Consider the following 21,611-nt stretch of genomic DNA (forward strand, 5'->3'; position numbering starts at 1 on the left):
GATTTCAGTATCTAGGCAGGCAAATTGTTCCAATCGTACTCAGGTTAGGGCATTTTCTCAAGTGAGTAGAAGAGAAAGCAAAGATATCTAGGAAGGGAATAATTTTATCATTGATAGACATGAAGTAGGGAACGAGGAGGTAGCAGAGGTCACAGGAAGACTATTTAATAATACATCATTAAACTAAAACATACAACTCCATTCATAAAACAATTTTAAAAATTATTCTATTTCAGCAAACACCAGTAGTACCAATAATTAATGTGTGTGTTCTAGTTTAAAAAAAACAAAACCAACAGCAAAAGACCGGCAACAGGTCTGGCACCATAGTTGGGAAGAATTAATGGCACATTAATTATGAATGATAACTCTATCCCCCAAAATCCTCCTGGCCCTCACTGTCACAGCCTTGCTTCAGAGAGGAGTCATTTTTCAACTGTGAAAACTTCCTCTTAGAGAAAGAACTTTGATTAGTTTTCTACCTCCTCTTGCAAGATACGATTTTACCGCAACAAGATTAATCTCTAACTCCTCTATGAAAAAGTTAATCAATTTGTATAGAAATGAAGAAAGATACTTCCCCATCTTTTTAAAATGTTTTTTAAAAATTGATAAGATTCAGGAATAGAAATAGAGCTGGCAACTTTTCTTAGGAGAGCTCCTTTTTTGGTCATTCTGTCCTCCAAACGCTTTTTATGTACTAAATGAAAAATCTATTTTTAAAAACCTCCCCCACAATAAAGACCTAGTTCTATCTGAGTCACGGCAGCCTGAGATGCAGTGATGAAAAAGTCCAGAACTGAGCGAAGCAAGGGTGGTCTGAGGTAGCTCCTAGACTGAGGCGGGCAGTGGACTGTCCCTCCCGCGGCGACAGAGGAGCCGAAACTTGCACCAAGACCTATGTGTTCCTCTACTCACTGTTTGCCCTTTTAAGAAGATCACTTGACAATCACCTAGAATTAACGGCCTCCTCTCTGGGGAAGGTTTTCTCTTTCCAATCTAGCTGTTTTACCATCCACTCTCCCTCTGTATGCACATCCCTTTGGGCCCTATTTCTGAGATGGCGGAGAACTAATGATGATGATCAGTGTCCTCTCCTGAAAACCCTGAATGAAAAAGTGTGGTGAGCTAGGCTATGACTACAAGATGGGATGTTATTCCAAAAATGCTTACAAAAACACAGGTGAAAAACAAACCTGAGATCAAACATGTTTAAAATACACAAAAAGGCAAAGAAAATGGACTGGAAGGAAATGTCTGTCAACAATAATGGTGATTACTCCTCAGCGGCAGGAATGTGGGAGTGTAAGTATGTGTCCTTGTATTTAGTTTTCGCAACACTGGAATCCTGGATCCTGTAACCTCTTTATCTATAAAAATATGCGTGTGATGTGAAAATTAGAGCAGATGCCTTTTTTAATATGGCTAGCCATGATTCTCGAGAGGAATGGAGGGAGGTAGAAAGTGACCATGTATGTGTCCTGTGAGAGGATAGTTTACTGAGGTATTTATCTGTGGTATGCCCTCCCCTGAAGGAGAATGCAAAGTATAAAGAAGAAGAAATCCTGGTGGGCAGAGTCTGGCTCCTGGGACTTAGAGGGCCTGTTGTGGGGAGTTTGGGTTTTCAGGAGTGGAAGCGGAAGTCCGGAGGCAGCCAAGGAGGCGAATCTCTACCCAGGTCCTTCCCTTAGGACCAAAGAGCCTGTGAGCCCGGCTGCTACAGAGAATGGAAGGGAGGAACTGCCCAAGCCTAGAAGAGTTCCCGAGATGGGGAGAAGGCAGAGGTGCCTGCTTGTGCATCTGACTTGTGAGTGGCCGGGACCTGTGTCTCCTCCTTTCTAATCCAGGACTCCAAGAGGTACACGATGACAGGCCTGTGAGGGGCATGCCTGTGGCCGGGGGGCGGGAAGGGTAAAGGCGGACAGGACAGAATTAAGAACAGGAGCCGTGCTTGCTCAGCAAGTGCCAGCTACGGATGTTTATGCCCACTGCAGGCATCCAGGAATACCACACCCCAGCTGAGAACACGCCTCATCATCCCACGTAGGCTTTGACTATAAACAACTCAGATGAGCAGGAAGCAACTATGGGTTTCCACATCACTTGCCCAGATTGGAAAGGCTACACCAAGCAGCTATAGTATGGCAAACACTGTGCTGCTGACTGCATGAATATACACTTACCTCTGACCTCACCAAGTTGTATACATTAAATATATACAACTTTTTCTAGATCAACCATACCTCAATAAAGCGGTTCTTAAAAAAGAAAGCATCTATAGTAGAAAAAAAAAAATGACACCCCAGATCACCTCGGTTGCAAAGTGCCAGCCAACATTAACTCACTCACAGGAACCCAGCATACCAGGGAAGTGTCTTTTTCAGGAAATCATCAAGAAATGTCATTTTAGTATTTTAGCAAAAGCTCATCTTTCCTCAGACTCTGATGTGGAACATGAAAACAGAAACGGAGCACAGAATGGTGACCACAGAGTTTGCTAATGGAAGGAATCGTTGGCACCCCTTTAATTACAATTGAGTTGCTTCTGGTTGTGAAAACACAGTGGTGCTAATCAAAGCCAGGGCAGGACAATTCTAATAGTTATTAATGACGTGAGGGAGATGCAGCCAGACCTTGGCAGGCTTGGCCAACTCGACAAATAACAAAGCCAAAAGGAAAAAGTTCTCCTCGACTTAAAACGTCAATGAAAACACCACATACGACCCTGGAGTTGCAGAGATTTGAAAGCAAAAGCAGGTAATCTTACTGGTTGCCTCTCAACTAGCAGTCCCTTAGGCCTTCAAGGGAACCTTTTTGCTTATCAATTAAGCCCCTCAATTACACAAATACGCTCTGTATGTGAAGTCTACCCTTTTAGAATATCCACATAGAACACACTTTTGCAGAGTGGTAGACAAAACCAGCTATTCTAGAACAATAAACAGCTCTACATACATCAACTTGCCCCAGCATTTAGTGTTAAATATTGTCACTCCTTTTGGAGCTTTAATTAACTAAATGTATATTCAGGTGGTAATTACCATATTGCATTGGAATATCAAGGGTCTCACATTCAATGTGCAGAACACTCACAGAGTTGAAGCTACCATGCAGAAGCTAAGGAGAAGCATAGTGTCACACGTTAAAAAAGCTCCCAGTGTTGGGGTTAGTTATATGGAAGGAATCATCTGTTATCACATAGCCCCTGGTCCTCTCTACGGAACGTGTGGCTATGGAACAGATAGGGGAAAAAGCCTAAATTAGGAATCCAGCACCACAGGGAGAACAGGGAGACCCTGTGGTTTTGGAATCACTGTTCCGTAGCTCCCTGTTGCGACTATGCCCCACACCCCACTCAAATGCCCACAAGTATCGCTTGGCAGGGACCTCATCCATTTTCCTTCATAGCCTTTTCCAAAGGTTGCAGAAATGCCATGCTTTCGTGGTGACAGAGAGCATTTCAATCACATAGGAGGTCGGAGCTCAGAAAGGATCTGTTGCTTCTCAATACATTACTTAAAGACAGCTTAGCAGAAAACATCTGAATAGGGAGGGACTAAGGAACAATTCCAAATTCTCTAGGTGTGGCCTGTGATGACACCACAACAAAAGAAATAAGCCTTTTAGGCAGGTAGTTTTTAAAGGAAGAGACTGTACAAAGCCAGGTAAGACATTTTATACTGAAGTCACTGGCCAGCTGGCTTACGCTCTAATCTCTTGTTTGAAATGTGGTCTGGTATGAAGAGTAAGCTGCCATGAATGGCCTCTTTCATTGAGAACCAAACAGATAAACAGGGTCATACCTATAATGAAATGCAATACAGTGTAAAAGCCTGTTCATAACTACATCAAAAACTAATGATGTAATGTATGGTGACTAACATAGCACAATAAAATAAAATTAATAATTAAAAAAAGAAGCCCCCCCCCAAAAAAAACCTGTTCATAGACTTCATTGTTTATATGGATCTCCAGATGGATGGTGTATGGAGATGTAGATACACAATGCCACAGTATTTGACAAACTGATTCCTTCTGCTGAAACGAACTTATTTTGCTCATCACAGACAACGGTTACAAAAGCAAAGATAAAGGTTACAACTGTAATGAGCAAATGAACACAAGCCGACTGTCTCCCACAGTAGAATCAAAGTTAATCAGTTATATATCGCAAAACCTAGACCATCCTAATGTGAAAGGATTCACAGGGCACCACACATCATTGCTTCCACACTGTAATTCTGCTTAACTAGCTCTCGGTTACTTTAGAATTGGCTGTTCCACGTATGACTTTGAGCAGAAGCTTCTGGTTCTTACTCTGAAAGCACAGAACGTTTTCAGCAATATAAACCATGCCTATGTTGTAATGAATCTCAACAAATGAGCTCAGTCAGATCCTAAACTTTTTCTCTACAAGGTCTCCTCCAAGTATTGAAGTTATCAATAACAACTTGAAAAAAAGCATAAAGAGATTAAGATCCAAATAAATAAATGCTCACAACTTCATCAGTTAGCAGGGAACAAAATTCTGCTTGGGTATTTTAATGTAAATAGGTGCCACTTTTTAAAAAGTGCTATGAAGTCAGCAAGAGTTTTTTTTTTTTTTTTTTTAAGGGTGAGTTGTTCACAGGAAGAAGTAATTAACAGCCAAGAATGAGATGGATTTCAAAAAGAATACTATTCTATCATCAAATGCTGGCTTCTATTTACTTTCTCTATACATTAAGAATGATCATTCATTCCTAACCTGTGAGTCTGTAAATATGGTTAGACTAGGGCAAAAAGGGTTTTTATATTATTCTAAGATGAAACAGTTATCTTAAATAATGCTGAATTCAGGTTTATCTTGCTTAATGTATAAATATGGCATATAACTTCTAATACTTTGAGGTACAATATTGGACATGAAAGAAAGAGCAATAAATCTGAGCTACCCTACGTTTATAGGTTTATAGTTGCCACATATATGTATATTTATTTGTAATTAGTAAAATATATTAAAATAATACACATCACTTTCCTTTTCTAGAGTTCAGAATTCTGTCATTCTCCATAAATTCTCTCATATTTGCATAAACGTTTATGGTACACCATTTCAGACCGTGACATATATGACTGTGTTAAACAGGTGAACCTTTATTTAAAATGGAATTTAAAAGTGGTCTCACTCTAAAATGCCCCTTCGCAGTTCTCCTATGGGAAACTGTCAACTCCATGTGGGCAAGCATAGATCTCATTCTTCTTGTGCCCCTACTGACTTGGCACAAAGTCATCCTGGACTAAACCTCGCTGGATACATGAACCTAAGAATAAGCTAATAAAAGTGAGAAAAGCAAAGTTCTACTGAAAATGGGGCAGGGGAGAGTGTGCTCATAATAAACTGTGGCCTAACAGATCTTCCTTTTTTTTAAATTAGTCCAAGTTACCATTTTACAGTTTCTCCTCCAATCTTCAATAGAAAGCAGTGAGGGGGGGGGGGGGGGGGGGGGGGGGGGGAGGCGGCAGGATCTGCTGAGAAACCATACAAGGTCAGACTATGCCTGGTGTCCAAGGGTCGATTTAAAATGGATTACATGTACCACACAAGAACTGATGGAGAGATTCAGGTAACCACGAAAATTCTAGAAGAACCTTAGGCTAAGGGGTTAAAGTAGCAATTGAGCAAGAGTTTCTGGAAGGGGGACAGATGGCTTTTGACAAATAAGCACACCTTTCAACGCAAGTGACAGAAGTAGGTCACGATGAGTAAGTGAATTTTCCACTGACTCATTTCCACATGTATCATGGGCAGCAAAGGATACCAGTGATCTAACGCTCCACCAGGAAGAGCTATACAAATTCGTTCACAAATGAAAGAAACTGCAATTAAAATTGACGTGGCACGGAGAACCACCATCCTAACCTATCAACAGTTCAGTAGGCAGTAGGGTCAAGAGGACTTGACAAATGATAGGCACTTAACAAAAATCCTTATGTATTCAGAAAATCTGGTAACTGAAGAGTTGAGGGACATGAGAGAAAGGTGATTCCTGCTCTTTCTCCAGCTAACAGATCAATGCGATCTGGTTTAAATGGGCCACACTAATTAACATATATTCAACAAATTTCACTAAGTCTGCATGCAGTTTTTCAGTTTTCAGCTTTGAATGCAAATAACCTCTATTTTAGATCTGGCAGGAAAAAAACCCCTGGTAAATTATTTTTAAATACAAATTCATTTATTTTAGTGCAAATGGAGCATACCACTGTAAATGTCAAATAGTCATCATCCATTATGGTAATTGGGTCCGGACCATCTTACCAACTTATTCAAAGTTCACTGCATGAATGATCAGAGCTCTCAGTCCCTAGACAGAACTTAAAATATGTCCTTATTAAAAAATTCAAAGGCAATAAATCAGGTTAAAAAGGTGGCAAGAGATGACCCCCCTCTGCCATCTACTCTGGGAAATGCCCAGTGCTTTCTGCTGCGGCAGACGGTGAGAGCTGATCATTTCTGTCTGTGCAGAGCACACCAGGATGGGGTTGTACTATGAAGACTGATGGTCTCCATTCTCCTGGAACTTACATTAAAATAAGTCTGTTGAAATGCATGTGTTTTACTCTAGTGGGGGATTATCTACAGATAAAAGTAAATGCTTTCCCTCACACAGGAAAAAATACTGTCCCCATTGGGAAAGATTCCACCCAATGGACATCCGTTTTATTTTTTCCAAGACAGTTAATGAGTATGGCAGCCTCATCCATATTTGAACAAAAGTAGTCAAATATTTTCAGCCCGCTCTGAAGCACCAGTTGCAACTATAGGAAAAATAATTTTCATTTAAAAGTTGACTGGCATGGGATCAACACTCATAACCTTGGCCTCTTTAGCACGATGCTCTACTGAACCAAGATACCAAATAAAAATACAGCGACTGAGACACCCAAGGCTCTATAAAATGAAACACTGTTAAGAAAGTGACAGGAGCACTAAAGACAGGAAAGTGCTGAGGCAAAGAACATTTACAAAACATTAGGCGCTCCAAATATATAAAGCTTATGTGGTTTTAACGTTTCAAACTAAAGCCATTTGAAACTACAAAACAGAATGGAGAGGTTAAAACCACAATCTCATTACTGTACACAAAACCGGTCTTCTTCCAAATATCACCTCTAGGACTTTTAATGATTTGCCTCAGGAGTGCTACGGAATGATGGTTGACAGAAATGAAGAGCTTTTTTTTTTTTTTTCCTGACTTAAAATGTCACTCAGATGATCTATTTCTGCCACCAGGGTTATGGGTACCTTGCCAAGAACCAAACTGATGAATATGTCATTTTACAACAGCTATCCAATAACCATCTGATGGTCAACTCAGAGCTTTCACTCAGTACTAACCTGGTTCAAGCCAAAGTTTATAAGGACAACAACCTTAAACCATCAAATAATGCCTGAGACCATAAAACAAATGAGATATGGAATAGAGGTATCATATCATGGAATTACTAAATTAATTATGGAGCTTTTATATCATATTGCCCTGAAAAATTATTTGTTTAAGGAAGACCTATAAAAATGTGAAAGTGTGGGGTGCCTGGGTGGCTCAGTTGGTTAAGCGTCTGCCTTCACCTCAGGTCATGATCCCGGGGTCCTGGGATCAAGCCCCGCATTGGGCTCCCTCCTCAGCGGGGAGTCTGCTTCTCCCTCTGCCCCTTTCTCTGCTCTCGTGCTCTCTCTCTCAAATAAATAAATAAAATCTTTAAAAAAATGTGGAAGACTGATATTTATTCACATGTATATGAAACATTTAGGTAATAAAAAATATGTACTTAATTTGGAATTCGGATTTGTAATTCTCTACATGTTCCTAAATATTTGTACCATTTCACATTTAATTGTGAAATCATAGGGAATTTCAACTTTGTAACAGGTCTACATTTTTTAATTTAAACAAATTTCATTATGTGAAATTCTGCAGTATGTAAATCAGAGAAGTTAAAAATGTATAAAAATGTGTAAGTCTTCAATTCAAATTAGGATCAACATTGTATGGACCCGTACACCTAGCACAAACAGCCATTTCAATGTCGTGATTAACATCAGATTATAAAGTGAGCAAGAATGAACCTCTGTTTAGCTTCCTCCTACCTTTTTCCCCATATAAGCAAACTTGCTTTCCTTCTAAAACTACCATTCTGTCCACCATATTTTTCCTCTTTGTGGACCCAGAAATCATGCTGCCAAGAGAGGACTTCTAAATAGAAAATGCTTTCTGTTCAAGACAAAGAGGGTAAAAAAGCAAAACAAACAAAACCCAACAATCAAAACCCACTACGACTATACCACAGACTTTTGCAACTCCGGGTCCTTACTCCACTCCTATCGTCTCTTTCTCTCCTGATTTCTTTCTCCTTAGCGATGGAATGTACATGACAGTAGGGTTCCCCCATATATTTTCAACTATAAGAAAAACACCAGCAGGACCAAGAAACTTCAGTAGCTGTGGGATTCTATGACCAACGATGGTTAAATCCTCAACATTACCCCCAAGTAAAAGAAAACACACATACCAATGGAAAAGGTGAAGTATATGGTTCACTACTTAGATCATGTGCAAATCATCTCCCACCCTCACCTCCATTTCACTTGGGAACACAGAGGGCACGAAAGATTAGATTCTGTCCCTGGGTCTAGGCAGCCCCAACCACTGAAGACTCCTGGAAGGGAAATATTCCACAGTCATCAACTCTGACGTTCTTCATTCATCTTTATGCGGATGAGTCTCTATCCCCGTCCTGGAGCTCTTTCCAGGTTTCAGACCCTTGCATCCAAGAGTCAGCTGTATGTCTCGACCTGGGTATGTACAGGAGCTAACCAAAATCACCACCTTTGTTCAACCTGTCCTGCTTCCTGTGCTCCTAGTCCCATCCTGCCTCACTTGAATCATCCAACTGGTCTACCAGTCCGGTGGATTCCAGCTCCTCTCATGCTTACGGCCACCAAATCCGTGCCCGTCTTATCACCATCTCTGGCCTGGAAGCCTGGCCTCCTCCTTGCCCCATTCCAGTTCCTCCTCCATGCCAGGAATCTTTCCAATGGGCAAATGGGATCTTACCGCTCATTGCCCTAGGTAAACCCTTCACTGGCCCCTCCTGCCAGGAGAGTCAATTCCAGGCCTCTAGCACTCTAATACAATCTCTTTAAGTCTCACTCCGAGGGCTCTGTGCCTGGAATATTCTCCTCCACCATATACTGGCTCCTCTCTCAGCTACCAACCTGGTTTAATTCCCTGATAACTCGCTTTCTGTTACGTGGCCCTGGGAGGCTCTAAAAACCATTTCTATACCTTCGTGACCCTCCACGCCATGGCTAAGAGAGGCAAGCACAGATACACAATCGCACACAATGTAGCAAGCTCCTGTGAATCTTTGCGTCTTCCCTGTCCCACCCCCCCCCCACCCCCCGGCAGTGGACCCACCGCTATCACAATTCCCATGAAACTGCAAGCTTTCAAAAGGGCAGGAACCATCTGTCTCCTTTACCACTCCCTGCCCAGCACAATGCCCTACATAAGGAAGGTGTTCGGCTAATGTTTACTTAATTCACGAACAAACAGATGCAGAGGATGGAGGGCAGACTGCACGCAATTCCACATCCCAAGCCTCATCTCCCAAATGACATCTCCCCTGCTTTAGGCAGATCTTCTTAAACTCAGAGGTGGCCATAACAACAGAGCTTCCCCTAAGGGGTGGCTTCCAGGAAGTAAGGACATTTTTTTCTCTGAAGTGCTTAAAACAGACAAGCCTAACACATTTACATTCACCTGTGGATGTGTACAGGGATATGGGATACAGCCAGAGTCGACTTTGCTTCCATGGCACAGTTAGGACTCTGAAGAGAATAAAACACTTATTCATGAGCTGCTGGCCAAGACAGAGAGATTTTCCTTTGTTTTGGTAATAACTATATATTCTGATGAGTTCTGTGCTACAAATAAATGTGAACAGTAGTCAAACCATCTATCTTAGTACAACATTAAAGTAAAAAACTGCTGTCTTCTACGCTAATTATCTGAATTGTATCATTAAATATGTAGATAAGAAATATCCTTATACATCTTCAAGTAATAACTCTGATAATTTACAATAACTACATAAACATTCCTTCCTGATGAAGATAACTTTTAATAATCGTATGTAAAACATTAAAATAGAACATATTATAGTTATTCTACCTTCCATATTTAATGTGATATATTTGGGCTTTCACAAATAAAGGTAACTGGCGAATTTAAACCTGCTTTGTTTTTTAGCATGGTGGGCTTCATTTTCATTTGCATTCTGAATTAAAATATAAGGTGAAGCCCAAAGATAAGGAGGGAAGGGTCTTTGCCATCCACATCTAGGAAAGTTCCCTGTGTCACTAAAAAATGATGGATTGTTTTTTTCATCTTTTCTGAACAGAATTCTGTGGTCTCAAGTATTACAGGAGGGGAAAAATGTGCCTAAGGGGCTATGATTTACAATGATTCTGTTTCATGCTGATTAGCATAAACGACCATGATAGAAAATTGCATGCAAACCCTAGAAGAGTCAATAAAAGATATTGATCCACAGCAGCAACTAAGGGAGGAAAAACTGCTTACGGCCTATGCTTCAAGCTTCCTATCTAATTTGGTAAAGGATCTTGTAACCTGAAAATGATTCTGTGTTTGCAAAGCCTTCTTATGAATGCATGAATTACCTTTCACAAGCAGATGGACAAATCAAATCTCAACACTTGGCTCTATTCACAGGCCTTTTAGGCTAAAAGTTTGTATCCAGATTAACACGGAGGCATTTATAAGGCAAGCGCAAAGCCAAAAATAATCTCTCTCCCCATCAGAAGCTAATATCATGAGATGATGTCTTAATAGTCAAGTGGTATGACATTTAAGAGCATTCATAGTTCTCTCTCTCCCCCCAAAAATTTTTCTCACCAAAATGCCAAGTTGAAGTAGGTAGGCAGGCAATGAGAAGCGATGGCTTCCATGCTCCGAAAGGATTAGGGTAAATTTTGCTTGCCACCCCTCTTATTTAGAACATACTCAGACCTTCATCATTAAAACACAAACTCTAGGAAAGAAAATGACTTTAAGACTAGCAAATGAGAAGGGCTTTATCAATTTTATTCCTCAATTTCTTTTTATTTCAAAGATCTTATTTTCTAGTTGGGCAATGTAATTCAAGCCTGGTAAGCAGGCAGGTGCAGCACATGATTTCCGCACGTTCATGGCCGTAGTTAATTAGGGGAGCACATGTGGTTATGACAAAGAGGTGATGATGCTCTGATGGCAAGATGCTGAGGGACACAGGCTCCAATGCTGTAAGGTCACAGCCTACTACACAAGGAGCAGGGAACACAGCCACATTCCCATAAGTCCTGGCCTTTGGGTCTTTCCAAAGGCAATGGTCAGGGTGACAAGTGCCTCGACTACTCTCACGTTCCTATTGTTCGTTTTAATATACTCCTGGGCTTTACTAGCAACAAGCGCAGTAAAATAAGTGATGAAAATCCAGCACATTTTTCACTGTTTACTTCCCAGCCAGGTGAATCATATTTACACACACACACACACACACACACACACATATATATCTGTGTGTGTGTGTGTGTGTGTATAATGGAATATATAACACAGAACATGCATAAATTCTTTAGAACATCTGTTGAACTACCCAGCTCATTAGAATCCTCATTTTCCACACAGGGTATTTTTAACTGAACACTGTCTCTGCTCTATTCAGCTTAGCCCCCACAAACTTTATACCATCTACAAGGTGGCTTTTAGGTGATTCTATGTGTTCATTAATAGTATACCTGTACCAAAAGGCAGATACTGCTATTTATCATTGGTAATTTACGAGGCAGTCAAACACTAGATGAGGGAGAGCAAATTATCAAACTCAAAATAAGCTCTGGGTACCCAATGTCACAGCACAGAGACTCAATCTTAATTCACACACAAATCAGATGAAATGAAGACGGAAATGCCTATTAGACAAAAAGTTTCAAACCTTGATAAAAGCACACCTTGGAATGTGCATTAACAGCAATTTGCATTTAGTAATATTTCATATCTGAACATTAAATGTGTTGACGGGGATAAAGCAAATAAAAAATATCCAAATGCTTTCTTGGAATAATGATAACAATATAGTCCAAGTTCAAAGCAATTAAAAAGAACCCAGGAATTCTTTGTCCCTCTAATCTATCTTTTATCCTATACCTTGCCCCTACTGCCCACCTCCCTCCATTTTCCAAGTCCCACAGCAGGGACGTTTATTCTTTTAGAAGCTTTTCATCCTTAAGCATATGAAATGTTCATTCCAGACTTAAATGTGGCGATGTTGTACCCTCCTTCCATTTCTTTCGCTAGGGAAAATGTGGAACACCAAGACTGCCAATCTAGCAATAACACACCATGCAATAGGAGAGTCACAAACTTGGAAGGAATCACAAGCAGACATAAAAGCTACTTGGCATTATATATCAAGATTCATAAATATATGCACGTCACTTTGGCCTAGAAATCTCTATTCTGGGAATTTATCCTAAGGAAATAGTTCCAAAAGACAGAAAAGGCTATATGCATGAATATGCTCACTGTGGAGTGCTTTCATTCAATAAACCTAGATCAACTGTCTATTACGTGCCAGGTACCATGCTGGCAGAAAAATCTCTGCCTCAAGACATTCAACGTCAGCTGGGAATTCAGATAAGTATACACAGAATTATAACATGTTGGGATAAATGCTAACAGGCCTGGATAGAAGCACTAGAAACACTGAAGTGCACTGGAAAGAAGAGCAAAGAGAGTCAAGAAGGAATTTACAAAATTTGGGGTAATGCTGTTATCATCTCTTCACGGTATTTTTTTTTTTTTAGAGACATAGATCATGTTAAAATATTGAAAAATTTTTATTATTCTGAAAAAACATTCCTCGGGACTTTTTTAAAATAAAAAGTAACAAGCACTCACCATTGCCCTTAACAGCCCTCTGAAAGCCCCACCATCTTTCTCTCTACCATGTGTGGGAGTTGGCGTGTACCCATCCATCACCAAGTCCTCACTGGGCACATTCCACCAGTCTGTTCCCCGTCTTAGTTTTCTATTAGACACCAGGGCGTCCCGAATCAAAACTGTTGAGAGATACTCTGAGTTCATTTTGCTTAAAATACAAAACAAAATAAACAAACAAAAAAAACCCCGTGATCGCTCCTTTGAGAACTTCCTCTTTCAAACGGCCCAATCATTTCAGTCAGAAAACTCCTGCTTGGCTAAGGAGGTCCTTTGCTAAACACGGTATTTATAATTTGTAGCAATTGTTTATGTCTTTAGAAGTGAAAAAAATTCCAGTGTTAGCGGTTGTATCGGGAAGGTTTTGAAGAAGTACAAATCGGACATACCTCACAAGAGGGTGGGAAATAATCTAAACTAAACTGGGACATGTTGCCAGCTCCACAGAACGCCCGTGTTTACACTTGGATTAGAGTAAATTCTATCCCTGCAACCAGCACACCACCCAATTCAAGTCCAGACATGCTATATATCAGGGTGTGGGAGTTGTGGAGAGAACTTTTTCAACATGTTCTGTCCTGTGTCATGGCTCAAGGCTTTGGCCGTATCCCAGAGGTGGATAGGGGCTTTGGAAGGAACATTAGAGAAGGCCACACCAGAACTATTTTTCAAGAGGGCCTAAAGAGAAAGACTGAACTTGAAATCATCAATGGGAAGACTAAAGGCAAGGTAAGATCACTGTTTACTGAGTGCCTACATTTGCTAGGCACTGCCGTAGGCGCAGGGCTGGGGAAATCCCCCGAAAAGGACCAGACAGTACACATTTTTGGCTTTGCAGGTCAGAGTTGCACGTTACAACTACTGGATTCTGCTACTGCAGCACAAGTAGCCACAGTTAATACCTAAATGAATTGATGTGGCTGAGTTCTAATACAGCTTTATGTACAAAGACAGGCAGTGGGCCAGATTGGGCCCAGAGGCTGTAGTTTGCCTACCCATAACCTACAAGCTCATACCTTATATAAGGCACAAAATGTGTGCTGGTTATTTTTCCTAGTTAAGGATGAGGAAACCAAGTATCAGAGGTAAGGTGACCTGCCAGGTCACATGTCTAGTTTGTTCAAGAGTCTGGATTCCGACCAAGGTACGTCTAAAGCCTAAGTCTGAACTCTTTCTATTTGCAAAGGTTCCCTTAGGTTGAAAACAGATAAAGAAGTTCATGTTGAATGAAAGAAAAAAAAAAATGACAAGTCAAAATCCTTCCTCTCACTTAACATTAACCAATCTATGCCCACCTATGACAAAATATGGAGGACAGCAAAAATGCCGGTAAATAGGGATATAATTGAAACACTCCTCCCAAAAGAAGCTTCTGGAATATTCAGTACTGAAATCCTTCCTACGAGAAGGAAAAACGAACCAAATTCTGTATTACAATGTGTCAGATTATTGCAAAGCTACAATGAGGTCACTCTCCTAGAACTGTAACACTTACAGACAGGGAGGACTCTCTAAAACAATCTCATTGATATTCCTATATTCCCTAATTCATCCATTTCAGGTCCAGACAGCACACCACAAAAGTGCTTAAAAAAAGGATGCGGCATTTGTCCTTTCGGAACTTCTACAGAGTTGGAGGCAACGCAGTACACTGAACAGTTAATCATCATCACCTGCTGATCTGAAAAGCCACTTGAGTATGTAAAGAAACTCTAAGGGTGATGTGTCCAGTTCAGTGCCTGGAACTCGGGGGAGGTGAGGCAATGAAAATGAGGGTGTGGTTGCTTCTATGTGAACCTTTTATTCCTCCTGAGAAATCCAAGATTCTATTGTCACCACGGTTGTCCTCATTTGGAACCTGAAGACCAGGATTCCAGACCATTCAGGTTCCAAGTTGCTGACCAGCTTGAAAGTCTGACACCTAAAAAATAATCTCCTCATCTTACAGTAAAGGGGTTTGACTACATGTTTCTGAAAGTCTTTTCCAAGTTAAGCCTTCGCTGAATGAATTTTTCAAACACAATTCAGTATGTCCAACAATCAAAAAGAAAATAATAACCTGGATGCAACTTATTTGTCCACATATTTTAATCCATGACATAGGGTTCTTTAAATCCTTATAGTAAGAAAAAGTTTCAATTATTAAAACTTATCTCCGTTAAAAAGCAGAAAGTATCACTTAGAGAGTTGCACAATTATTTCTGAAAATTAAATGATGATTTTCCCCAAAGGACAGAGGGGAAAGGAAGATGTGGAGCAGATGGATTCATTGTTCCCCTATGGAGAAAAAACATTTCTACACCTTGCAAAAATATATTAATTGGCCTGCCATCTGGCAAGCCTGCTCACATACATAAGGGATAAAGTTTAGAACTTGAGGTTTAACATTTAAGCCTGTGGGGAGATGGTAATTGGAATCTTTCTGAGTTAGCATTAGTATTTTTAAAGGGAACATTTCAAGAGAGATCTGAATACAAGTAGAGAAAAACAACACCTAAAAAGTGAGACCATCCAAGGTGATATCACTGTGTCAGGGGCCGGGCCCTCACACTGCAAACCAGGGAGCCGGCCACGGCCACGCCCATGTAAGGGAAGGTTGTGCATTAGCTCAGAGGCTTTCAGAACATGGTTTTAAATGCTTCCACACAACTTCATAGATAACGCCCACACATCTTCTTGTAGGTTAGAAGTATTTTTCAAATTTTCTGGAAATTATACTATTGTAAAGCTGGTATTTAAAAGAATCTAATTTTTTTTTTAAATTTTTTTGTTAGAGAGAGCGAGCGAGTGAGTGTTCACAAGCAGGGGGAGCGGCAGGCAGAGGGAGAAACAGGCTCTCCACTGAGTAGGGAGCCCAATATGGGACTCGATCCCAGGACTCTGGGATCATGACCTGAGCCGAAGGCGGATGCTTAACCGACTGAGCCACCCAGGAGCCCTAAAACAATCTCTTTAAGGGAAAAAAATCAGCTCATAAGACAGGAGATATGAACTGTGAGTTTTGTGGTATGTATATACACATGTGCATAAACACGCACTCAGAAAAAATATCTCAGAAGGATAACCCCACAATTTTAACAGTGGTCATGTGTGAGTAACAAAATTTGAGATTTTTTTTTTTTTTACTTTATAGTTGTTTGTATTTTCTCCATTCTATCTTCAGCATCCATTGTGTTTAAATTTTTCTTTAAAAGCTATATACATTCCACTGAAATTAAAATATAATAAAAATACTGGTAAGATATGATAAATTATTTTACAAAGTAATTCAAGGATCTTTAATTTACCTTTTATAAAATGTATGTTTTGTTCTGTCTTCACTTGCATTGAAAAACTCCAGGATTCCTTCTGGATCTCTGGGTTTATTTTCCCACGACCATAATCTATGTCATTAACTACATTACCTTCCAAATCCTCCACCTCATGGCCCTCACGAAACAACACTGGGTTATTTTAAACAAGTCAGACTAGCAGGAAATAGTTAATCTGGTTTCTTACAACTTGTTCACCTATGTTGGCTCAAAGGGGCTTTTGTATATTAATAATGCACCACATGATTGAGGTAGTTTATGCTTTTCTTTCAAGTATCTCGTGGTGCATTTTCCTGGTACCTCCTGGATATTACCAACCAAGTAATTGAACTATGTGTTAATCATCTTCCCCATGAAAATGATTTCTAAAAAGGATTACACAATGTCACGTGGTATCCTGGCTGGGATTCTGGCACAGAAGGACATGAGGGGGAAAAACACGTGCAGTCTTAATAACACATGGAAACTAATTTTTTAGAAGGGGCAGAGGGAGGACAGGGACAGGAAGACAAAACATCTTACTCTAATCCTATATTAGCATTGCCAAACAATTAGAAAACACCTCAAACTTTCTAGGGGGTGGAAATCATGGTGGCAGTTACATGACTGTGTTTGTCAGAATTTGTGGAGCTGCAAACCTAACAGGAACAATTTTACTCTCTGTAAATTCTATCTCAGTAAACCTTATTAAAACAAAACAAAACACACCCATCTCCCTGGAGTTGATTTTTCTAGAGCAAGTAAATACAACCAGTAAACCTTGTGTCAGTAGGAATATGAAGAAGGCTTGGGCCTGGGTTAATGGCCATATAATGAAGAGCATCTGGAACATTTGAAAAAGCACCTGAAGGGAAGACTTCTTCCATTCTATCCTCAGGGAAGGGCAGCCATTCCTCAAAAACAGCTCAACATACCCTACCACTGAGAGCCACGAGATGGCCAGTGGAGGATTCTGTGGTTTAGAGAATTCTGGATACAGTATTTGTGCCTTTTGCATGTTATAGTTTACTTACACTTTATTCTTTTACAATTGTGGTATGCATAACAAAGCAGGTATTTCTTAGTTCTTTAAACACAATGGCTCTCCCAAGGAAAAGATGTATTTAAGTGAATGCTACCAACTCATCTCCTTTTTTAAAAAAGGTAGTTAGCATTAGCATATTCAAAAAGAATTGTTTTTAAAAAATGAAGAAGCCTGTAGGCAATTCATCTCTAAAACCCCAACAGTTCTTTTTTTTTTTTTGCATTCATACTATACTCGCATATAAGATGCAAGAACTTTTGTCTTTCTATGAAATGAACTATACGCACTATTACAAGATCAGTGATTCTGAGATGTGTCCCCATAATATATACATTCATGTGAATGGACAGGATTTTATAATATATAGAGTGAAATCTCAGAACAGTAAGCACGGGTGCAGAGAAATGTTACTCGTTCAAAAGGCCTGTAAGACAGAAGCTGTTCAGAGCTATATCATAAGTAAAACCCCAATTTTAGAAGTATACGCCCACTCAAATACCAGTATAAACTCTGATACTTTAAGATGGGGAAATTACAGGAGAATACATATCCAATTTCCATTAATGGGAGAGAGAGAATCAGCAGGTGGCATTTTAAAACAAAGTAAAACCTACTTCTGTTTTTCACTCTCTTCGCACAGACAGCAGGTGGCATTTCAATAGCAAAGATCAAAATTATCAGGGCTCTGTATTCCACACATATCCTCAAATTGCCAGGAGGCTTCTGCACTATAAAACCTAAAATCTTACTTCACAAGTATCTTTTTCAATAATTAGAATATCGTGAGAGCTCTATGTCTCTTGGAGACAGGATAGTACAGTTAAGTTTCCAGATTTACCTCTTAGTACCACTGAGATTTGGGTACAGTTGATTAATCTCGTTAAGCCTCAATTGTTTCATCTGTATAATAGATCTTATAGACTGGATTAAGTGAGACAACATATACCGAACTGCCTCAACAGATATTCTGCCTCTCTCTCTTCCTTTGCTGATTGACGTTGGTCTATCTCCTACCGGTTCTTACACGTTACTGTAATTAACCTGGCTGTACTGCTTTCTAACCCCACTAGAAGAAAAGGATCATGCCGTACACATCTTTGTTTCCCAGGTGATAACCACAGCCCTGATCACATAAAAGCTACTCAATAAATATTTGGTACATAAATAAGTAAATGAGGCAATGCAATGAACCCCTAGACCCTGTGCACAGAAGTCAAATGTCGTCAGACTGGGTTATTAGGTTATCAGGATTCAGAAGGTGATTCAGGCTATCCGCAAGCCACAAAGCAGGAAAAGGATCACACAGAAATGTGTAACTCATAAATAACCCCTCCAAGTATTTTTAAATAAAAACAACGTCCCACGCTTCAGAGGTTAATGCCACAGTTCTGAGCCTCTGGTTGCTCTATCTTTAGGTCCAGTTTATAATCATTTGACTCCTCTTTAGTGCTGCCAAGGTAACCAAAGAAAAGAAATTGACAGAGGAGCGGCATGGCCTCGAGTACAAGGGGCTGTCCCATCCCAACTCAATCCCTAAGACATCCTAAGGAACTCAGTCTATGACTAGAAGGCAAAAACAAAACAAGCAAAATAAAACCGACATCATTTTAGTCTAATATGCCTTAACATAGAGTTCAAGATATATACACACCTGGAACTTCCCAACAAAGTCCATAAATGTTGGGCCATGAATCCCCTCCACACATGTTAGTTTCTTATTAAAGAGATTTGAAATCAAACCTGTTAAGTGGCTGAAGAAACAGCTACAAGCCACTGCCTGCAGGACACACCTAAAAGAATGGAAGGTCTGAAAAGCCAAGCTTGTTTCTTCGGCTCTGGGCTGGGCACGCCACTCACACGGGAACTAGAAAACTGGCTTAAAATGAGAACTATAATCTTTCTGGAACAATAGGTCATGACGAGCTTCCTTAATGCCAAAATAAGTGTTTAGAGGTGACTTCTGCTAACTGAAAGAAAGTGTAAAGGGCATATATATTTACTCTGGCTTGAATACAACATTTCTGAATATGTCTATTAGTGCCAGGAGTCAGAACCCTTTTCCTCATGGATTTTTAAACCTGGGACCCATTCCACAGAATGTGTTTCCTAGGAATGGCATCAAAAGGTTGCATCATATTAATAGCTAAACAGCTCAGTTATCTGTACCTTTTGACTCCCAAATCACCCTAGGTCTGGTGTGAGAAGGTAGACTAATTTTAAGGTTCATTCTCATGAGGTAAGACAAACCACAACTTCTATTATGTAAAGAATTTCTTTTAAGAAGCCAACAAATGATATGTCATCAATCACAATTTAAAAAAAAACAAAAAGGGGCGCCTGGGTGGCTCAGTTGGTTGGGCGACTGCCTTCGGCTCAGGTCATGATCCTGGAGTCCCAGGATCGAGTCCCGCATCGGGCTCCCTGCTCGGCAGGGGGTCTGCTTCTCCCTTGGACCCTCCCCCCTCTCATGCTCTCTCTCTCTCTATCTCATTCTCTCTCTCAAATAAATAAATAAAATCTTTAAAAAAAAAACAAACAAACAAACAAAAAAAAAAACTGGTCTACCTACCTAGAAGGCATCTGGGCAATGATGATGCTGGTAAAATGGCATGAAAACCACTAAGCTCTAAGAACTGGTCTGAAGAGAGAACTCCTGAGCCTGGATTCTTATGTTAAGAAGGCTTATACAAACCACTATTAATTTCTCACCTTAAAAATCCTAGATTTGGAAGGCTAACGCATCTGAAATTGACTACAGAGAAAACAACTACGGACAAAGAATACTACATATAAGTTTTATGGGTCACATAGTGAAAATATGGCAAGTTTTATCCCTTACTAACTCTCTGGGTCCAAACATCTAACCCCAAATATCAAACCCTAAAACACACAGGAAATTATGATTTGTAAGCACAGAAGCTCATTTTGCAGAATCCATAAGAAGAACTATGACCTAACATAGCCCTGAACTATCCCATACTCTCCCCTGTTCCACTATTAACCACTATGGCCATTTGAGATCTAAGATTAAAAACTTCCTTTGCTTAAAAATCCACCGTTTATGGAAAATGCAAATGCATCATCAACCATTCAACCCGCCAAGTTAGGTGAGTATGCCTATCAGCTGTTTTGCCACCTGTGTACCCTTTGGAGTGGTTGGGCGAGCGTAGGCTAATTGTACAATGAACCATTTTTCGGATTAGCAAATAATTTGTGTTTATTTGGATGGGTACTCAAATGGAGAATACCAAGTAGATAAAATTAATCCTTACATGGAAAAAAATTCTATCCGACATGGCTTCAATATCTCTAGGGCTCACTGTCTGACCAAGGTAATCCACTTGGAAAAGTCTTTGATTTTGTATCCAAAGTCTTGAGATTAGCCAAATGAAACTGGTATTTTTACAGGAATTTTATCTCAAGTTTCAAGATCAACAAGCCATTCCAAATCAGACGTAAGAAATAACATTACATAATAGTCACTTAATGGCTATTGTTTTACAGTAACAAAGGTTTCATTTACCATATTTCCTAGAGTGCTTTATTCAGCAGGCAGATTTTCCCATGACAAATACACTGTTTCCTCTTAACCCCTCCATATATCTGTAAAAGTAAAACATTTAACAATTACGATTTCCAATTTAAAGATCCCCATCATATAGTATTTTAAAAAGGTACAAATGTTAAAGGGATACAGGGGATTTTTTATGCAAGCTATGGGTTCAGTGATTTTCTTCTAATTTAGTAGCCAAGAATTCTGGCAGTGGCTAGACAATATTCTAAGTGACTCAAGAGAGAAATGCAGTAAGGTCAAAGGCAGGGTCCTGAGACATCAACATTCACTGTAATGTTTAAAATTAGAATAAAGCATAGCAAAAACAGCTTCAGCAAATACTCATCAGGCAAAATGAGCCTGGTGAATCCATTCGTTTTCTCCCCTCTCTGATTCTATGACCCTAAGAGCCCGCAGCAAGTGTCATCAGCTCCTCATTCCCCCCGCCCAGGTGATTCACTCGTGACCTAACACATTATCTCCCAAGGCGATCTGGAATTTGAACTGCCATGTCACGTTAGAAAGTTTCCAGGGACACGGAGCTGTGTTTCTTACCTCGGAAGAGCAAAAGCTTACTTGAGAACTTCAGAACATAAATGGCCGCTGGGTGACCACAGGCCAAGATCTGGATTTTGCCTGTATGTTCGCCTGCAATTACAGTCTCCTAAGAGATCCCAGAC

General features: G+C 40.0%; 1 protein-coding gene across 13 annotated transcripts in view; it reads right to left on the minus strand.

Moving 5' to 3' along the window:
* Positions 1–21,611, minus strand: part of MAST4 (microtubule associated serine/threonine kinase family member 4) — a 546,892-nt gene that overhangs the window by 128,064 nt on the left and 397,217 nt on the right. Inside the window, exon 1 of one of the 13 annotated variants that reach the window (XM_073905399.1) lies at positions 19,030–19,164. The exons of 11 other annotated variants lie outside the window; for them this stretch is intronic. In XM_073905399.1, the coding sequence (XP_073761500.1) occupies positions 19,030–19,067 (38 nt within the window). In that variant the 5' untranslated portion in view covers positions 19,068–19,164. Of the gene's footprint in view, positions 1–19,029; positions 19,165–21,611 lie in introns of those variants that run through there. One more of the 13 variants, XM_073905400.1, reaches the window with a different exon arrangement.

Source organism: Callorhinus ursinus, unplaced genomic scaffold (assembly GCF_003265705.2).
Source record: "Callorhinus ursinus isolate GAN/ISIS: 27379988/994484 unplaced genomic scaffold, GSC_fseal_2.0 scaffold23, whole genome shotgun sequence".
Lineage (NCBI taxonomy): Eukaryota > Metazoa > Chordata > Mammalia > Carnivora > Otariidae > Callorhinus > Callorhinus ursinus.